General features: G+C 40.8%; 1 protein-coding gene across 1 annotated transcript in view; it reads right to left on the bottom strand.

The window, feature by feature from the left end:
- Positions 1–15,630, bottom strand: part of clstn1 (calsyntenin 1) — a 30,963-nt gene extending 15,333 nt beyond the window's left edge. Inside the window, exons 1-2 of the mRNA XM_053424063.1 lie at positions 15,340–15,630; positions 2,418–2,540 (exon numbers count right to left, since the gene is read on the bottom strand). Of these exons, the coding sequence (XP_053280038.1) occupies positions 2,418–2,540; positions 15,340–15,421 (205 nt within the window). The 5' untranslated portion in view covers positions 15,422–15,630. The remainder of the gene's footprint in view (positions 1–2,417; positions 2,541–15,339) is intronic.
- Positions 15,631–19,147: the final 3,517 nt, after the last annotated feature.

Here is a 19,147-nt window from a genome sequence, read left to right as displayed (position 1 = left end):
TGCTGTGTAAATGTGTGGATGCTTTTTGTTTTCATTGTTTTTTTTGCATTAGTGGGTTAATAGTAACAACTAAGCACAAGGCAGAAGAAAGAGCCCAAGATCACCTTCATCAGTGAGGGTCACCTCAAAACTCTCTACAAGGAAGGGAGAGAAGATAAATCCAGATCAGTTAGAAGAAGAGTTGGAAGCTCAGAGAAAACACAAGGAGGACAGGAAGGAAAGACACTCTATAAGCTCACAAAACCCTTCACCAGCAAAGAATATGCTGCCAGTTGAAAGAAAGTATGGATTAAAACATGTAAGAAAAGATGGATGAGTCTTTGCGGTTTACAAAACATCACAATTACATTTGTGGAAACTAGTTCATCAGTTTTCAAATTAATTGAGTCCTGCATCCAAAAGGATCCAACACTTTGAGACCTTTCCCCCCATTCAAATGAATGAAGAATTATTTTTTCTGCTTGGCTGTGTGTTTATGGCCTGTCAGGGCCTCCAGTGTGATGGAAGGTGTCATTTTGTTTTCACCTACTAAACAAAATGGTTTTCACATTAGGGGCTGCTGTCCGGGGCCAGTCACGCTGTGGGGGAGTCGTGGGCCTTCATGTTCTCTAGCGAGCTCTAATGACCAGCTCACAATAAGGCTTTAGGAATTCCTCAGCTTGTTCCTGGTCACACAGGCCTCTCATCTCAGATCAGGTCAGCCATCATAGAGACTGTTATGTATTGATTTTAGTCTTGACATGCACCGGTCATTTAGCTGTTGGTGCTTATAAATAAATAATAAATACAGTGACGTTTAATATGATTTCTTTTTACAGGCTAATGGATCCAAATGCTGTATATTCAGTGTTGTCTAATTAACCCATTTGTAGGACATGTGCTGCAGGAAAAAAAATGTTTCTCTCAGCTTGTCTATTATTTTTCCTCCATTAGTGTGTTTTGGTTTTAGCTAAACAAAACTTTATTTAAGGTTCAATCAACTGATCTCACGTACTACACATACTTACAACACACAGAAACACAGTCTCATTGGTTGGCCATAAAACACAAAGTACAAACCGCTACAGGGGCTCCTCTCTCATTGAAGGCTCACCTATTCACGCTGATCTGACTTAAGAGCCTGTGATTGGACTTTTGCATGGCCTATGGGTCGGCTTTACAGTGAACCCTGTTTGTGGCACAGATGGGCCAACTAGAAAGAGCCTGGCACGGCAGCGCTAGTCACCCCTGCTGCCACGTGAGGACAGATTGCTCGCTCTGTCTCCAGAGAGCATGTTCACAGGGACACACAGTCCATTCGCAAAAGTCCTGCTCATCAACAAGGGAGCCCCTCCACTGAATGAAGAGGGACAACAGGGCTCTGCATTCAATGCTAATTTACTGTGAAAGGAGACAAACATGCAGAGAATGGGAATTTATTAAATTCCTTGTCCCTCAGAAATGATGGGCCTCTTATTGATGCTGTCCACCTTAAAGGCTGAGTGCTGCCAGGCTGATCGGCTACTGTGAGCTGTCACATTTCCCACAACTTTGTGAAAGATATTACATTTGGCATCTCCTCTGACCTGACACGTGGATGCTAACGCCTCACTTGCAGAATCAGGAGAGGTTATGCAAGATAAAATGGTAATATCTAGTGGGGTGAGAGCACAGATTCCAGGGAGAATAGCAGACACAAGATAACACAACTCATGTGATTTGAAATGGTGGGAAATCATTTCCACTGCTGTGGTGCTTTGAGTTCTGGCTAAAGTCAATCCTGATGTGATTAAAAAGCCCCAAAGCTAACGCTGCCTCTGCACATAAAGCACACTAATTGTGCCCCACCACTGGGAGGAGGAAAAGACATGAAAGGGTATTTTGATCTGAATATCAAAAGGGAAAATCTGGTGGTTATGGAAACCAGCTGTGCGTCAGTATGACAGCCATGTCATAATAATTCAATTTGCAGAAAGCAATTGAGTCACATAAGTCTGCTACCAGAAGTGCATTTAATAATTATTCAATTTGAGCAAAGGTGTTATCTAATGCACTACTGAGACAGTCTTAATTTAATATAAATGCACATATAATCTAAATTATAACCTAGATCCCAGAAAAATTAGTTATATAAGGCATTACGATGGTTCTACTTCCATGTTAAATAAAGCTTTATTTCATTTTCAAGGATGATTAGTTTAATAAATCAAAAGTCAATTTGTGTTAAAAACCCATACAACAATGAGACTGAATTGGAAAAGTAAATCACATCATAAATTCTCCCTCCAGTACATGTAACATGATCTCAAAGCTTTCATGGTTCAGAGTCATTTAAGTTGGCTTTCTCCTTTATTGAGTGTGAAATAAGAAGTCATTTTAGGTTAATTGAAGCTGAGGTATGAGGAACAACAGCAGCAGCATTACATCTCCTCTCTCACCTGCATAGCGTAGAGGAGCATCCTTGTCCAGTGCAATTAGAGGGGGGTCCAGTAGCACTTTCTCATCGTTTTCCGTTACGATCCCATGGTACGTCGTCTCAATCCATGGTTTGTGCTTATTGACTGTTAGAGACAGAAAGAGAAACATTTGTGTTTACTATAAAGAAGAAAAGTCTCTGCTTATTTCTGTCCTGAGGTCTTGTTTCTCTCTCAATGGCACAAATGTGCAATTTCCATCTTTTTTTCTGCACCGTTAATAGTAAATGTACTAGATTTATGTAATGCTTTACCAGTCTTAATGACCACTCAAAGCTCTTTATAATGCAAGCTGCATATACACCCATTTATACAGCATAAATATATATATATACTGGTACGCCATCACATCCCATTCACACACTAGTGGCACAGCCATCAGGGGCCCAAGAACAATTTGACATTAACAAGCATTTCAGGTGATCTGACCACGAGGCGATACTTTTAAGTTAGAGAGTTACACGCGACATGAGTCAGCTTGTGATTAGATCTCACTTCCTCGCTCTATATGCAAACAAACATCGATATTATCTTTGTTCACAAAGTGATGCAAGTCTATTTTAGAGCGTGAGTCTTGAGATATAACTATTTGAAATAGTAAAAAAAGAAAATCAATATGTACGAAAACACAGATGTTTAAAAATAATTACCCTTTCATTGTGTAACTGTGGTGGTTCACATGACGTCAGCTAAACATATGCGTCACAGGCCACCTCGAAGTGGGTGATCAGATCTTGAATAAAACCATACATCTTGAATGTTCACAGACCTACCAGGTCTGAACAGAGCCTTGTACTTTCAGGGTGGCTTCGTGGAGCTTTAGCTGTGCCGTTTACAGCTCAGTGAGCTACTCAACCTGGGAAGCATTAAAGCTACTGACAGCAAATTGTCCTAACTGGCGGCTGCAGAAAAAGCTGCAGTGAGTGACATATTTGGGCTGAATTAGAGAACAGTACTGACGCAGGGGATATGCAGCCCTCTTACAGCCAATATGTGCTCACTCCAGAGTGAGAGGAGGATAACATTCCTGTACTACTGATCTGCAGAGGTGATGCTAACTCTGGCTGACAGAACGCTGTGGGGGACAGCAACTCTGGCAGAGCTAACCAAACTATAGGCACCTTTCCTGAGGACTACACATGCAAAATCTAAGTATGTGAAGCGCATTTATATAACTCATCCCTGGTTTTCAGAATGATAGGTTTAGTTCAGGCAAAGTATCACCCAAAATGTATGAGGGCTGCAATTTTTGTGCAAGACCTATTAACAAGAATTGCAACTTTTTTACTGTCTGATCACACTTATTGATCCATGGCTTTAAAATGTTATATCAGAAGAAAGATATTTTTTTTTTATCCAAATATGATTGCAGTAAATCTGGAAGTTGTCAAAATCATAATGAATTCAATGCGGCCCAATCTTGAATTTAAGCTAAGTCATGTTGGCCTTCAATCAACAGCAAGATGCCATTGACCACACTTTAATTAGCACGTGGCCCAAAGTTACGTCATAATTAATCTAAAATCATTCATAAGGCATCACAAACTGCCTGTATATATACGAGATATTTCTTTTGGATTCATAGAGGAACATCCCAGTGCTGCATATGAGCTGTCAAGAGGTTATCACAGCACAAATTAAGTGACCTCAGGTCGTGAAAAACGTGGTATTTTTCAATGAGGTCCACAGGGTTAACATTAAAAGACTAAAAGCCAGTCAGAGCAGCGACGGATGGCTTGAGTCGGGATGAATGTTCAGCTTCTGTGGCACATCCTCCAGCCTCCAGTCCTAGTCAGTGGTTTAATTACTGTGTCTGTGTTGCAAAACGCAGGTGAAATTCAAGTATCTGCCGAGGTTGCCAAAACAGAAATGTTGTTGGCACATGTGCCTGTGGGTTAATGTGTGAACTGCAAGTATGTGTATTTCAAAGTCTTAAAATAAAGTTATGTACCCACCATTTAATAATTAAGCTTCACATCAGCATTTCACAATTAAGTCCAAACTGAAATATGCTTTGTATACTGAGATTAAATCCACAGTTCTTTCATGGTTTAAAGAAGCCTAAACATCCCACATTCATTATCTGCCTAATAAAATGTCTGGTGTGGAATAACATAATCTGTACCCGAGTTATATTCTGAGCTTCAAACAGTAGCCAGGTTTCAAAGGAAACCTACAAAAGCGTAAATTAAAGATGGCAAGGTTTTCACAAGGCATTAAATGTCAATCTGCCAAATCCAATTTCAGCGAAGCTAATGAGTCGCGTTGTGTCATTACATAATTTTGTGTAATTCCCAGTGATTACACGATCAATGAAAATTAATTACAAGCTACTTGCACAGGATTGGTTTGACGTGGGCATCACCATGAATAGGGATTACCCAACCTACTATCATTTTATTCAGTGAGATTTTTTTTTTTTCAATGGTATCTTAAAGGCTTTAGTAGACATGCTTTCAAAACTCGTCAAGGCAAAAAGTAAAGAGTATTTTTATGTTAAATGACTGAATAAACAATAGTTTATTATCAATTTGACATGATAGAAGACAGATAATGAGGTGAGGGACAACAATAAAATATTATATAGACTCAAGCTGTGTTTTAAGGCTGAGCTGCATAAGGATTTCCTATCACTTTAAATCTCAGGTTAATCTTGTCCTGCTCATGCAGTGCTTAAGTGCTATGTTTGCCGGTGATTTGGAATTGATCAAGCCCAATAAGTCGTTTGAAGTGAAGTGGAAGTCTTCAGACAGATTGCCAGGCCAGACTACTACAATAATCTGCTTTATCTTCCACAGAGTCACAGTGGCTTTAATACAGGTCCATCAATCGTTAGATGTGCACTGAACCAGGATCAATACTGAATGGTGCAACATCAAGCAACAAATTGAAGGCTCCTGGAGGTTGATGCCAAACATTTGAGTCTAATCGTGAACTATAAAAACAGCTGAATGAACAGAGATGTCCTGGGTCTTCTCTGGTTGATCGAGTTTAATGTTGTTTCCCGTAATCTAGCATCTCCATCTAGACCATTTCGAATTGGCCTCAAAATAAATGTGAAAGAGTTTTACTTAATTTTAATTAATTGAATCCACAGTAAACAAGCACACAAACTTAAGACCAGCTGCCACTGGTAAAACTAACTTGTAAAGTAATATAACTTAAGTCCAATATAAAGCAATATAATTCTATAGAGAGGAGTTTAATCACATAATTGATCGAGTATTTGTCATTCTCTGATCAAAAAGAGAGTTTAAAACCACAAACTTCACATTGGAGCCAAAATTGGCTTTTCAACTTAAAATAAATAATGTGACCTATCACCCAGCCCTACAAATTGTAGAGCACACAGAATGTGATCCCACTTAAATGAAGGTATAGGGAAACAAACGATGCCCAACTGCAAACGTCACTTCTGCTGTGCATCACCATTAAAATCACAGCTCCTTTCACTCTCACACACACCTCCCATGAAATAAAATCTTAAGCTCCATTTTATCTTAAGCGTGAAATTCTCACATACGATGTGTGAAATTGCCGACAAGGCCATTCTGACAAGACAGCTTCATCATCTCCCATCAAGCCTGCAGTGAATAGGAAGAACGTTTGTAGGGCTGTGACTTGCTTGGCAGAGAAAATCTGACACAGCGCAACAGAGATGTGATTCACGGAAACTGGGTGATTTTGTTACATACGATTATAAAGGGAAGACTTTGCACTGTAATGGAGGCACGAGTTTGTTGTCTTCAGGAGAGGCAGCTTTAGGATTTAGGATGGAATGAGATTAGGAGACAGGCTTTGAAGTGAAGCAGTCTGAGAGGGGGCCTGCTACTGCTGCAGCTCTGAGAGTGTTTCATATGGAAAACTGACATTTTCTTAATCAAACCAAATTATAAACCACTTCTCCTAATGCAATGCAAACTCACTACTGTCCTAATTATAACCTGCAGACTCAGCCCATCACTCAGATCAAAGACGGTAATTCAAGAATAAAATGCAACTCTTTCTAATGAATAATGATCAACATTAAACTGATCATTAGACCCATGACCTACAGCAGTAAAGACTTGAGAAACGCATGTGCTTGTGTTGTATCAAATGTAAATTATCATTATGTTCTTAGAGTTATCTGGTAACATTTAAGGCCAGATTGACATCTGGCACATGCTGCTTAATCCCATGTGGAGCAACAGAAATAAATCTTCGTCCTGAATCCTGATAAACAATCTAATTTTAAGGAGATCGCAACAATAAATGTTCCTAGCAAAGCAAAAAGAGGCCATTTTCAACTGAGAATCTCCATCTTTTACAGCACCCACTGAGTGCACATTACCTTGAATGAATACAAGTCTGAAAACAAGAAAGAAAAAGACGAGAGAACAATAAGTCCATCTGTCTTTGCAAGCTACCATTAGGTAAAAAACAGAAAGGATGGTTGCTCATTAATATAATTTAATGTGTCCTTGTTTTTTGCTTAAGTGCAGACAGATTAGAGAAAGTGAATAGATGAGGACAAAAATGGTAAAAAATAAATAAATAACAAAGCTAAGGAGTCAATTACAAAAACATGTAGATCATCATTCCACATGCATCCAAACATTGTAAGGTAAGTTTGAGGACAAACATGGACTAAGTGACCCTCAATTGTATTTGTAGCAAAAGAAATCATTACAATATAAATATTAGATGAGTTAGGATATAAATACGCATATATAAATGGGCTGATATTGCTTTCTTGATAAATAATAGATATTACCCCTGCAGTGTCATCCTCTGCCAAAGTAAAACATTTTCATCTATCCATAAAAAAAGTTTATAAAACACATAACAAAGTGTTTGTATTGCAGCAGTTGCCACAAAAATAAACCCTCCTATATGTTGTATCACATACCAACCAATTTAAACCCTGATCTGTGACATGACTAATGATGACTGGCTAATCCACTTAGGGATATGTGCAAATGATGCTGATGAGGAGAACTCAGGGGGACAGGAGCAGTTTTAAAGAGGGAGGAGAGCTAAAACACAGCCGTCTTCTGACACCAGTGGACATAGATAAAGTACTCGGTGTTGATGTGTGAGCCAGGCTGTGCTATGCCAAGTCAAGCAAACATCCCTGATCAGCTCTGTCTCTGCCACCCGAACTGTGCACTCTTTGAACCAGATGTTCCTGGTGTTTTGCTGTTGTTGTTGCATAGGCACCTTGCTTGTTTCCAGGGATTAGAGGGGAAACATATGCATTTATTGGAGATTGATAATAGGGCTTTAATGATTCTGAAGTGATCCAGATTTGCATCAGGATGATGGAACCATGATACTGAGCTGTATATTTTGCACATTAAACCTGAAAATACAATTAAGTTAGATTTACCGAATACACAAGTATGAATGTGCATTTATCATATTGTGTAGTCATTGTTTTAAAAGGTACCAAACAGTTGTTGTTTTTTCTTTTTCAGACATGACAGTTAACTCTAACTGTTGACAAAACAACTGGGGTTCTCAGGAAATATAACAGGCATTTTTCACCGTTTAAGACATTTTACAAACTGACAGAAAACAATGATGAAAAGTACTGTTAGCTGCAGTCCTGCTTGGAGTCATGATCGATAACTGGAGTTTCAGGCCTCAATGCAACAGTCAAGAAAGACCATTATTGGATCAATAACACTGCAATATTACAGTGAGACCAAAAAGCTAGCAGCTATCCCCCCTTAAATGAATCACAGGCACTTTCCTGATCTGTAAGGTGCAGAGGACGATGCACCATTTTCAGCAACAAGATTAGCCGTCTGTGATGAGAAGCCCTTTGTTGTTAATGGTAATCACCACTGCAACTTTTGAGCTTTCCTTTCAACTAAATAAATCACAAAACAATAATGGTCTTGTATAATAAAGACCCAATAAGCTTCTACTCAGCTCAACAGTCCAACAACAACAATATCAAACTTCAAGGCCATCTTTGAGGATTCACACATTGTATGTGGAGGCACCTATTGAACAGTGGGATGCCATCTCTGATTCTTTCATGACTTCCGCAGAACAGGACACAAAGACAAAGCCTCTTTATGGTTGCCTAGCTCTTTTATTGAAGCCTCAGCTACACAGTTTGACCTATTAACCGTGATGAAATGCTTCCTGCGAGGAATGTAAGGGCTACAATGGCCTGTGGTAATCCTGAGGCTCAATAGGACACCTGTATATGCGCTCTCCCTCCATACCACTGCTGTAATGTTTCGACTTCATGAGGGAGGAATATAATCATTCTGCCTCCCCAACACTTACACACCAATATGTGAGGAGTGTTCACAGGCTACTGGTCACCCTGGGAGAAGCAGAGAAAACCACCACAGCTGTCCAGATGTCAGCAGCATCACTGCAGCAGATGATCAGTCTGCAAAATAATATAAAGCCTGATAATGCTTGTGAATCTCTGAGTGCTTGTTGTGTAATGATAATGTTGCAGCAAAGTGTCAGTGCCTGAGACACGTTGTGAGCGGCTGTTTCATTGACTCTGACCTGCAAGCCTTCATCTTCTTTGATTACATGCAAATGTGGAGCTCTACTACACTCCATTATAAGTCTGGTTGAACACTGAGCAAAACATAACTAGTACAATAATCATCCAACTGTTACTTAGCTGTAACTGAATTCTTTTCTCAGAGATTTCAGATAACATTGAGTAAAAACTAATGAGCTACCAAACTGTTAACTGAGATAAACTGTATGTCAACTAAAGACATGTAAAATGTAAGAATGTGACATATTATAAATGATATACTAAGCAGCAAGTGAATGTAGTTACACTTTAATAAGCTAATTAAATATCCAGTGTTTGGTTGGTATTTGTTTTGAATGTTTGAAAGACTGATTACCTATTATTATGAATAAATTAGCCAAACATGCCAATCACAGGCAACATAAGTGGTAGTGTGGTCCTCAAGCAGAGTGTGCGGTCTGTTTTAATATTGCTGGAGACTAAATAAAGCCTCTCTGTTGCCAGGTTGATATTCATATGTGTCCCATCAGCTGCAGCAGTAGACTGAACAGAGGAGGAGAGTGTCTGTGCTCTAAGATAATCAGAGCTTGAGGTGGTCCCAGGAAGAAGATTTGAACATTTGATCCGCTTAAACTGGGAAATCAAATACAGAGGAAGAAGCCAAACATAACACTTTCAGAAACTGCCGCAGAGTATGTGAGCACCAGACAATTCCAGATAAGGACTGATTTATTTAACAATCCAATAAATCTGTATTTTCCAGAGGCAGGGTTCTCCTGGCAGACATGTGTGCTTTCAGATGATGTGGATGACGTTTCCAACACCAACAGATGCAAAAATGAAAAAAACAAATGGAAAACAAATATATCCTGGTGAAGAAGCGGTGTCAGACACGTAGAAAGCATTGGCAAATGTGTCAAGAGAGTTTATGGAGATAAGAGCTGACACTGGTGTCTGTGTGTCTTCAAGAAAATCGTGTGCTCTCCACAGCGGAGTTAATACGTAACTTCCTGCCTTTGCCGGCTGCACCACCTCTCACCTGAATAATGCGGATAATTTGGAACACGTCCGTGCAAAGATCCTCCTGCTGCATTGTGCATGTGTGAAAGGCAACGTCCGGGTTAAGTCCAGAGTCCAGACCCAATTTTCCAGACTTTACCCGCAGGTCATGTCTGATAACGGCTTTACTGAAGTCGGACAGAAATATCCAGCAGTGGCACAGACACTGTAGCTGAATAGGCGCAGGTGTGCAATGCATGCAGATTTGCACTGGATTCATATATCCTGGTGACTCTTAACTCCATGGACCAAGAACCATCAATGGACAATCTGCTCACAGTCTGAAACTGTGGGCACACTTCTCTGTTTTTCTTGCCTTACAAGCTCCTGAGCTTGTTGACACAAGCCACCGCAATCACAGACTGTGGACTGTTCGAGGAAGCCTTGAAGTCTCTTAAATGAAGCCCAGACCTCAAGGGCCCCTCACTCCCCAAACACCCGGCTCACACAGGAGAGTCTCTCAGTTTCCCTGCCAGGCAACAACATTTGTTTGTCTTCCACGCAGAGACCGAACACACCCTGGATGGCCGTAGCCCTGCATTAAAGAGGGGGTTGGGAGCCACAGAGGCCTTGAATGCAACTGAATCACCTCTCTGTGTGAGCGACACAAAAGGGCCAGTGAGAGTGAAGAAGTGAGAGTGAGACGGCAACAGCTCTGAACAGGCGCTACGGTGTAGCTGAGTTAAAGCAGGTAATGTGCTCTCTGGTTACCTGCTTCCCATGGAGCGTAATGTTAACACGCCCAATTGTGAATAACTCCAGTTGCAATATTTCAGGTGGAGGCAATGGGACTCAAGGGAGGAGGTAGCACACTCGCATAAGCAGCAGATATGGGTGGAATTACAACCTGTACATTTTCTTACAGTTTTGAATCCAAAGATAACATAATGAGATAAACACAAATCACTTTCAGAGTTGAGGCATTCCAATTAAGACTGACAAGTAAAATGATATTTCTCATATATTTGTGTGGCCTATTTTCTACACCAGATATAAAAGTAAAAACAAATTTTAACTTATTCGAATCATTCTACAAAACCGAACCTGTGACCCTATGTTCTAAGGTTAAACAACATGTTCTAAGGTTAAGATCAACACTACAGATTCATGCAAATTTAAACTCCTTTCTTGTTAGCTGACACAAATTCCCAGTCATTTGGCACAACTTAATATTCACAACTGAATGACCCATTCTTGACAGTTCACTGACTCCATTCAGCGAGTGAAGGCGCCGCCGATAGGAAAGTCACCACCGACCCAAATCAGTTCCAGAATTCTCATGGCCTGACTTTCCAGCAAGTGGCAAATTACCAAATCAAAATACTTCAACAACTTAGCGCTTTCTGAGGATTATCTCATACACACATTCTTGAGGGGCTTGAGACACGATCCTGTGAACAGCGAACACATTGTGACGTATTTAGTCAAGATCCCGACCCCAGAGTCTAGCTCTAAAAGCCCTTTTGTTCCTCTGCAGAATGTCTGAATAAATACTGCAAATATGTAACAGTTAACTTGTAGGAACAGGGCCTCCATCTAGGGCAAGCAAACAGTTATTTTGGGCAACTAAGGGTAAATGTAATAGATCTTATCTTAGTCCACGGAAATAGAAAACAATTTTTAAGCTCACTTAAATAAGAATGCATGGTCCCCTCTTTACCTCAGTCCAGGCAGTTTGACACACGGTGTCTCTCAACAAATGAAAAACATATTTAAGTGAAATTTGGTTCAACCTTTGTCCATCACCCAAAGTGTAAGTGATAAGGTTTAACTGTGAACAGCGCCACCATGCTGCCATTTACAAGACACTTTGACGATCGTCAAGAACGTACCGTGAGGTTAAGAGGTATATTCCCTTATCAGATTCCCTGCATGGAACAAAACTATAAGTAATGGTCTCATTTGTACGTTGACTAATTTACCTCCATTTTATCCATTCCTCCTACACATTTCATCAGCTCATCTAAATTTGAATGCATACTTGGCTGAGCCTGATAAAAAGTTAACCTGATATTTGTCATTCCAATATCTGCCAATGTCTTGTGGGCAATTCTGATCCTGCACAAACTGAGGACTTTTGCTTGTAGTTTGTACTCAAGAATAAAATAAAATCAATGGCCATAACTCAGTCAGTCTGGCCTAAAATTCACCCTGATACAAATCCATAAAGTCCCCATGAAGGATCTACTTATTCTTTAAAACTCATGGCTGCCATCAGCCATCAGGATTAAAGTTGCACTTATTTAGCCTTGTGCTGCTTCAGCAAAGAACGTGTGCTCACAGAGGTGTTTGTAGTCACATCTGCGTCCAAGGACTGATATGTGGAGCAGATCTCTAAACATCAAATAAATTCAGTCCCATCAATCAAAACCACGTCGAGTGACACACTGACAACAGCTGACATTTTACTATTTGTTTAACCAGCTGTTAAAAACCTGAGTGAAAGATGTCATCACATTATCAGTCAATAACCACCCCCCAGTTAATATTTATTATTTCTCAGTGTAAACAAGACTGTAAACTGATGCTGGAATACAACAGCATAACTAGAGCTGCAGGGGAGATTCAAACAATGCAGTCATTGTCATCTGTGTGCATCCACATAGTTTCTGTTTACCACTACATCTCAGGATGACATATGCAATTTTGGATGAGTTTCATAAGTCCCACATAAGGTTTAAATTTATAATGGCTTTGAATGCTGATGTCAATGTTGTTTATAGAGTGACAGTCTTGATGACTATGTGTAAGGGTAGAAAAGCCTTTGAAGACTTTAGTGGAAATTTACTGTAAAATGTATGAATTAGCTGATTTAACAGACAAATGTACTGATGCCAAATTCATAATTATTGAATACATTTTTGGAGTAAAATAAATATGATATAGAGCATCTTTGTATGAATAAAGACCATTTGTACAATATTTCCCTGCATGTCTTAACTCATTAGCCTTTACAATGGGATAAACTGAATAATTAAGTGATCAGGAACGAGCATCCAGACAATTAATTAGACTTCAAAAATAAATTGATTGACCTCAATACATTACACTAGCATTAACCTATATGAAATTTTAAGTAAATCAATGGCAGGCTTCTCCAACTAATGCAGGATGAGAGGAGGCCTGGGAAACACCTGACCCTTAATATGTACTTTATCCTAGCCATGTGAGGACTGCGCATGTGTTAACTCAGCACCACACAAAGCTGGCCATCCAATTTGTCCAACTACAATTACTTAATTCGATGATGAATGAGCCAAGAAACTTCCAATCCGCCAGCTTTTCTTTTGTCTGGCTCATGCACCTCAGCAGACCGAACATTTAACCCTCCAACACAGGGACAGGCACAAGACACAGATCACGTGGACGAGAAGTTCAAACCAAGTGACAAACACCGTAATGTGAAGTTTCGATTAAGAATATTAAAAATCATAAAACAGAAGTGGACAGCACACACCTAAAATGTGCTGACGTTTAATAGACCTCCCACAAACCATCTGTGTTCGCCCTAGTGACCCTCACACTGGCATGTCCTTGCTGGTAGTATAATGAATCACAGGGTGGCTGCAAGAAGTTTGATGTGTAACAAAACGTGTTTTTCCCCCACTGGTCCTTCAAGGTTTGCCTGAGGGTTGGTTGTAGCTTCGCCTGGATGATGACGTCAAATCATTTGCAGTGATCTAAACTAGAGGCTTCGGGAACCAGAACCGCTAAGGATAGAAAACCCGAGTGTTTGTCCTTTTGTTGGCTTAAAGGTGGCTGTTATTACAGGAAGAAATCCACAACAAGCAAACAAAACGCATTAGCCGGCCTGCAGGTGACAAGAGGTGGCTCATGAAATACACGAGTGACCTTTGGTTAATAAAAGATAAGCCCTCGCCAAGATGGTGATTTCACAGGCCTCCCTTTGCTGATAAGAGCAGGAGAGTCAGCAGGTGAACTTTGCAAACACACACATAAAACACATTTCCGCACTTCCCAGGACTAACTGCTGGAGGCCTTTTCCTTTTGATTTATAAAAAAGGAAATGGAGTTACTGGTGTAATGGCAGACTCATGGTGCTGGGCATTCTCAGCTGCTTGACATGGCAACGGGGAAAAAATATGGCTGTATTAAAAGCCCCTGCGCCGACATTTATAGAACCAACAACCCTTCCATGGTCTTTATACTGTTCATGGGGCATAAACTGGGTGTAACATGTAAAATAAAGCAACACACACAAGCCTCCGGCATTGGGAACTGCCTAGACATGCTGATATGGCCGGTGACTAATATGCACCTTTACACACCCTGAAACACAGGAAGATCACACTGGGGAGTCGGTGGAGTTTGGATGTGTAAATTCATGCAGTGAGGGATGGCTTCATGTCTTGTGCAGGGAGCTGCTATGAGGAGGGAGGTGGACCACCCTGCTGCTGATAAAAGGCATGTTCCTCCTCAGTGTGTCCATGGGTGACATTGCAAATGAAGAGGACAGATGCATTTCTATCTCTTGAATAAAAATTAAATATAGTATGTGATCATGATTGGGCCCGGACCTAGTTAAAGACTTGTATTTATTTTGTTACTTCAGTGTGTAATCACACCACATGGAATTTTTTAATCCACCGACAAAACAGGAGCATGCGAAGAGGATCTGCAATGCGTAGCCAACCGAGCTCCATCCCGGTGCGACCGCAGCGATGCCAAAGAAAGCATTAGGCCTTGTGATGGAAGAACAAACCTGCCAGCCCTGATGGCACTGGATCTAAAATGGGGGGGTAAATAAACACATCATCACTCGCCATTAATTCAGATAATTATCGTTTGATTTCCAAACATGCGTAAGTTAAAAATAAAAATGTTGATGGACCAGGTAGAAGGTGACAAGAATGAATCTTAAGACATAAGAAGCCACAAGAAACGAGCGGTCTAAAAATAGACTGGATGCGGATGACAGAAGGGGGTCGTTCCGTGGCCTTGATGTTATCTCCCAAGTAGCCCCCTTTATTAGGATGGAATCTTAGGACATAGATGGAATGTGTGTTTAGAGTGGTCTACGTGGTTCTGGGGGGTTTAAAGGTTCACACGGCCGCAGCATCGCGGGATGCACTTGCTGCTGCCGGCGGGATGCCTCCATCCCTGCGCTGCGGCTGCGGAGCGGACCATCCCCGAGCAGGTTCCTGCAACACGCATCTCTCCGGACCGCACCGCCCGGCTGGCTAACGCCTCTCCCTCCCTCCTCCACCGCCCGGAGAACCGCTAGATACGCGGACAGCCCCGAGAGGACATGTCTGACACGTACGGACACACACTCACACAACGGGACACAAATCCCAGCTTAGTTACCTTTAGCTGCTTCCAGCGCACATAATAGTCCGAGGACCAGTCCGACAGCGGAGGCAAATCGTGTATTCCCTTGGAACCGCATCCCGACCTGGAGTTCAACCGCGGTGAAGTAAGAGGCGGCCTTCTGCTTCTCCTTCTTCTTCTTCCCCCGTCAGTCAGGCGGAGCGCGTCTCTGAGCCAGAATAATAAAATCCAGAAGATGAGTGTCTGTTACCGCGGTAGCTCTAAGATGGCCGTCGTCACCGCCGCCGCTCTGCTGCTCAATCAGCGCTGCTCACGGTGTGCAGCCCGACGCGTTCACGGACCGTCGTAGAACATCCAGGGTGCACTGGCTCGGTACACACGTACACACACACGCACATACACTCACACACACACACACACGTACACACACTCATCTTTCATGTCGTGTAGAGCTGCTTCCCCTGAGACAGGTGTTTATATAATAGCTATCCACCAAATCACCTTTATTGAAATAAACATATATACAAGGAATAATTGAGAACAAATACACATTTAGACACGATGTGCAAAATAAGCATTTGAAAGTGAAAGACATAGTGGTTATTATGAGAGTATTACACACACATACACACACACACACACACACACACACACACACACACACACACACACACACACACACACTCTCTCTCTCACACACATATATATATATACAACAAGAAAGAAGAGGAAAAGGGTCATTTTTACGAACACATTGTGAACACAAAACAAGCCAACTAAGGAACGTAAACCAAATCAGGAAAAAGTTCCTCACGGGAGCAAAGGTGGAAAAAGTTGAGCAAACCTGGCATATTGCTCAATCGGTTTATCTAGTAATTGAGATGTGTGCATGACTAAAATACAATAGCAGCAGTCATATGTGAAATTGCACTCAGTAGAGTACAAACACCCGCCAAGGCCAGACACTCCGCTAGTGAAACCAGATTGAAATTCACCAGATCAGGATTTATTTGGATTTGCACCAAATTACCTACCACAAATACCACTCCCCTTAAACATTATTTCATCAGGACCCATCAATTACTATCAATGAAAATGTGGGAAAACGCTCTCTCAATGCAACAAGAAAATTTTCCTTGACCCATCCTGCATCCTTCCAAGTTTCATGGTAATCTATTTTGGACTACAGTGGTATTCAAGCAAAGAAAGACTGTACATTTTACACAAAGATGGGGGGAAATCAGCAGGCTAATCCAGGCCCAGCAGTTTATTTTATATTGAATATATAGCTTCCATGTTAATCCAAGAGTTGTTTTCTCCAACTCCAGTGCCCAATAGGAATTAAATTGAACATTAAATGAACAACTATCACTGTTACAAGATTATAAAACACAACAGTGAAATAACACTGATAGACCAGTTGATAACACCAGCAAAATAAGAATAAAAAGTTCTGGTGCCAGCAATAAATAAAAACAGTTGTTACTACTTCCCTCCTCAGACTGTAAATGAATCCAGAATGGATGTCATGTTCGGTTGGTGGAAAATAAACATGTGTATTTGAAAGGGTTTCATTCACTGTTGATCTTTTGTGTTTATGTACACAAAGCAAACTTTTCTAAAACACATTTGAAAAGAAAGGTCCACATACAGTTACCACAATCCTCACAGACAAAGTGGTTTGAATTGGTGAACTCACAACAAGGTGTGCTGCATTTCGTTTTGATGCAGGTGCATAGTATACATTTCAAAAGTATTCACATTTGCAATAACTCTTGTATAAAACTTCCTGTGTATGTGATGTAATGTAAAACACCAGGTATATTTAATTTATGAAGGAAAGTCCAGGACTTCATTTTTATATCCCTGACTAAACCTGATCAAATCTGAACTATACATTTGTTTGATGTGTTGTTGTTTTAAAAAACAGTTCCTCTCTTCATTCCACTGAAAATACATGTCCGTGTCCTTATATGTAAAACCCACCCACAAGAAATCCACTAATGTTAACCTTGTCTCTTTCCATTCCTCGCCAGTTAAAATTGCCTCCATAGCGTAAAGTGCTCAGAAATCGGGTTTTATGAGGAGAACCTGAAGGCAGCATGTGCCTAACGATGGTCAGTGACGTCAGTACTGTTATTGTGGGAGCATGCAGCTAGTTTAACACAGACGGCTAAACTAAGACTGTGGGCAGGGGCCAGATGCCTTCCGGTGCCACCAAGGGGCTTGTGAGGATAGAAGAGACCATGATAATGTCAAGTACAGGAGTCGTTCAAACACAACACTGAAGCCCAGGGGCCAACAGGGACCTGCGCGACTGCGCGACTGAAAACACATTTGCAATTTAATTGTAAATTAGTTCTACCCCTGAGTCACACAGGCTGCCATCAGTGGTTGTAAGCCAGAAATGAGATGTTTGAGATATCAGGCCCCTTCAGGTATCTCAAAGGGTTTTACACACGTTCATAATAATGGAGGTGTCGCTGGCAGAGTGAGGGCCCATGGAGCTCGCTGCCCCGGGGCCCCGGCCACAAAGCCACTGCAATGGATATTTGGACAACAAGATTTCACCAGAATGTGACAAAACTATAAACAGTGAACGGGGGATGTGCCGAGGAAGCCAAAAAAGTTGTGTAATCCTTAAACCAATACTTCTGAAAAAGACTGAATTACATCCATGCTTTAATTTTAAGCTTATTCCACCTGCAATGATTGGTAAAAAACAAACAAAAGATCATATCAATAATTTCGGAGTTAATCTATCCTTGCCCTGCAGAACAGCCGCACAACAGCAAGTACATCATGGCAATGTGGCCTTGAATTGCAAATGTGGGTGGGGGGCTGCTGTCTAATCAACACCCCGAGATATACATAGCACCCCTGAGGAGAAGATGAGGCGATGCAATCAGAGAAGTACTTCCATCTAAATCACTTATATTCGACTTTGCATCATGGCTGCTACTTATGCAAATTCAGACAATCTGTTTTCTTAAAAAATGAAAAAGGTCATAGCTCCGTAATGGGAAAAATCATGTTGATGATAAAAAGTAAACAGGAGACTTTCTTTTGAGTGTTATACTGGTGACACAGCAGTGACACATATTCAACATTTTAGTCAAATAAACACACTTTTGAAAAACAGCAGAAAAGTAAACCTACTAATTCCAATTGTGTCTGTTTCTCCATCTGTATGTTGATCGTATACCTAATCGAAAACCTAATCGGTTTCACACTTGGCATGTCTCTTATAAATTGCAGTGCAACGTTTGGTAAGATTTGAGGACACTATGCGTGTGTCTGTGGACCGAGTGACACAGGGCAACAACATTCACAGAATCACTTTACTTTCAAGCGATAAGTCGTGTGCTTTATAGACCTCTGTAATAGCTGACATGTTATACTGTACATTAAAAAAATGATAACAGTTAAGTAATTTCAGTCACACTTATAAATGAACCGAACACTTGAACAGTAATATATCAAATTCAGTTTCACTTTAATAAGAAACATAAACTAAAAAACCTTAATTGCAGATAAACCAGGTAGGATGACTTTCTAACTTCACTCTGCACCCTGGACTAAAAAGCTCTGTACACAACATCCAGCACACAAACCATTAAAAAAAAAGTGACAGTAACGTGTAGAACTGTTTAAGGAAGACTCACTAAGGAATGATTCAGATGTAGCTCCAAAGTATTAACACAGGCCAGGAGAGCCGGCAAGTGGACAACGGGAACTGCACTAGTATATGTTAAAAGAATGAAGAGCAACCATTAGACCTCTGCGCTGTCTCAATCGTCGCAATCATCACAAAGAAGCCGCACAGAAAGAACATAGTTGTTTG

The sequence above is a fragment of the Pleuronectes platessa genome, chromosome 6, assembly GCF_947347685.1.
Source record: "Pleuronectes platessa chromosome 6, fPlePla1.1, whole genome shotgun sequence".
Classification (NCBI taxonomy): Eukaryota; Metazoa; Chordata; class Actinopteri; order Pleuronectiformes; family Pleuronectidae; genus Pleuronectes; species Pleuronectes platessa.
This window is presented reverse-complemented; position numbering and strand designations above follow the sequence as displayed.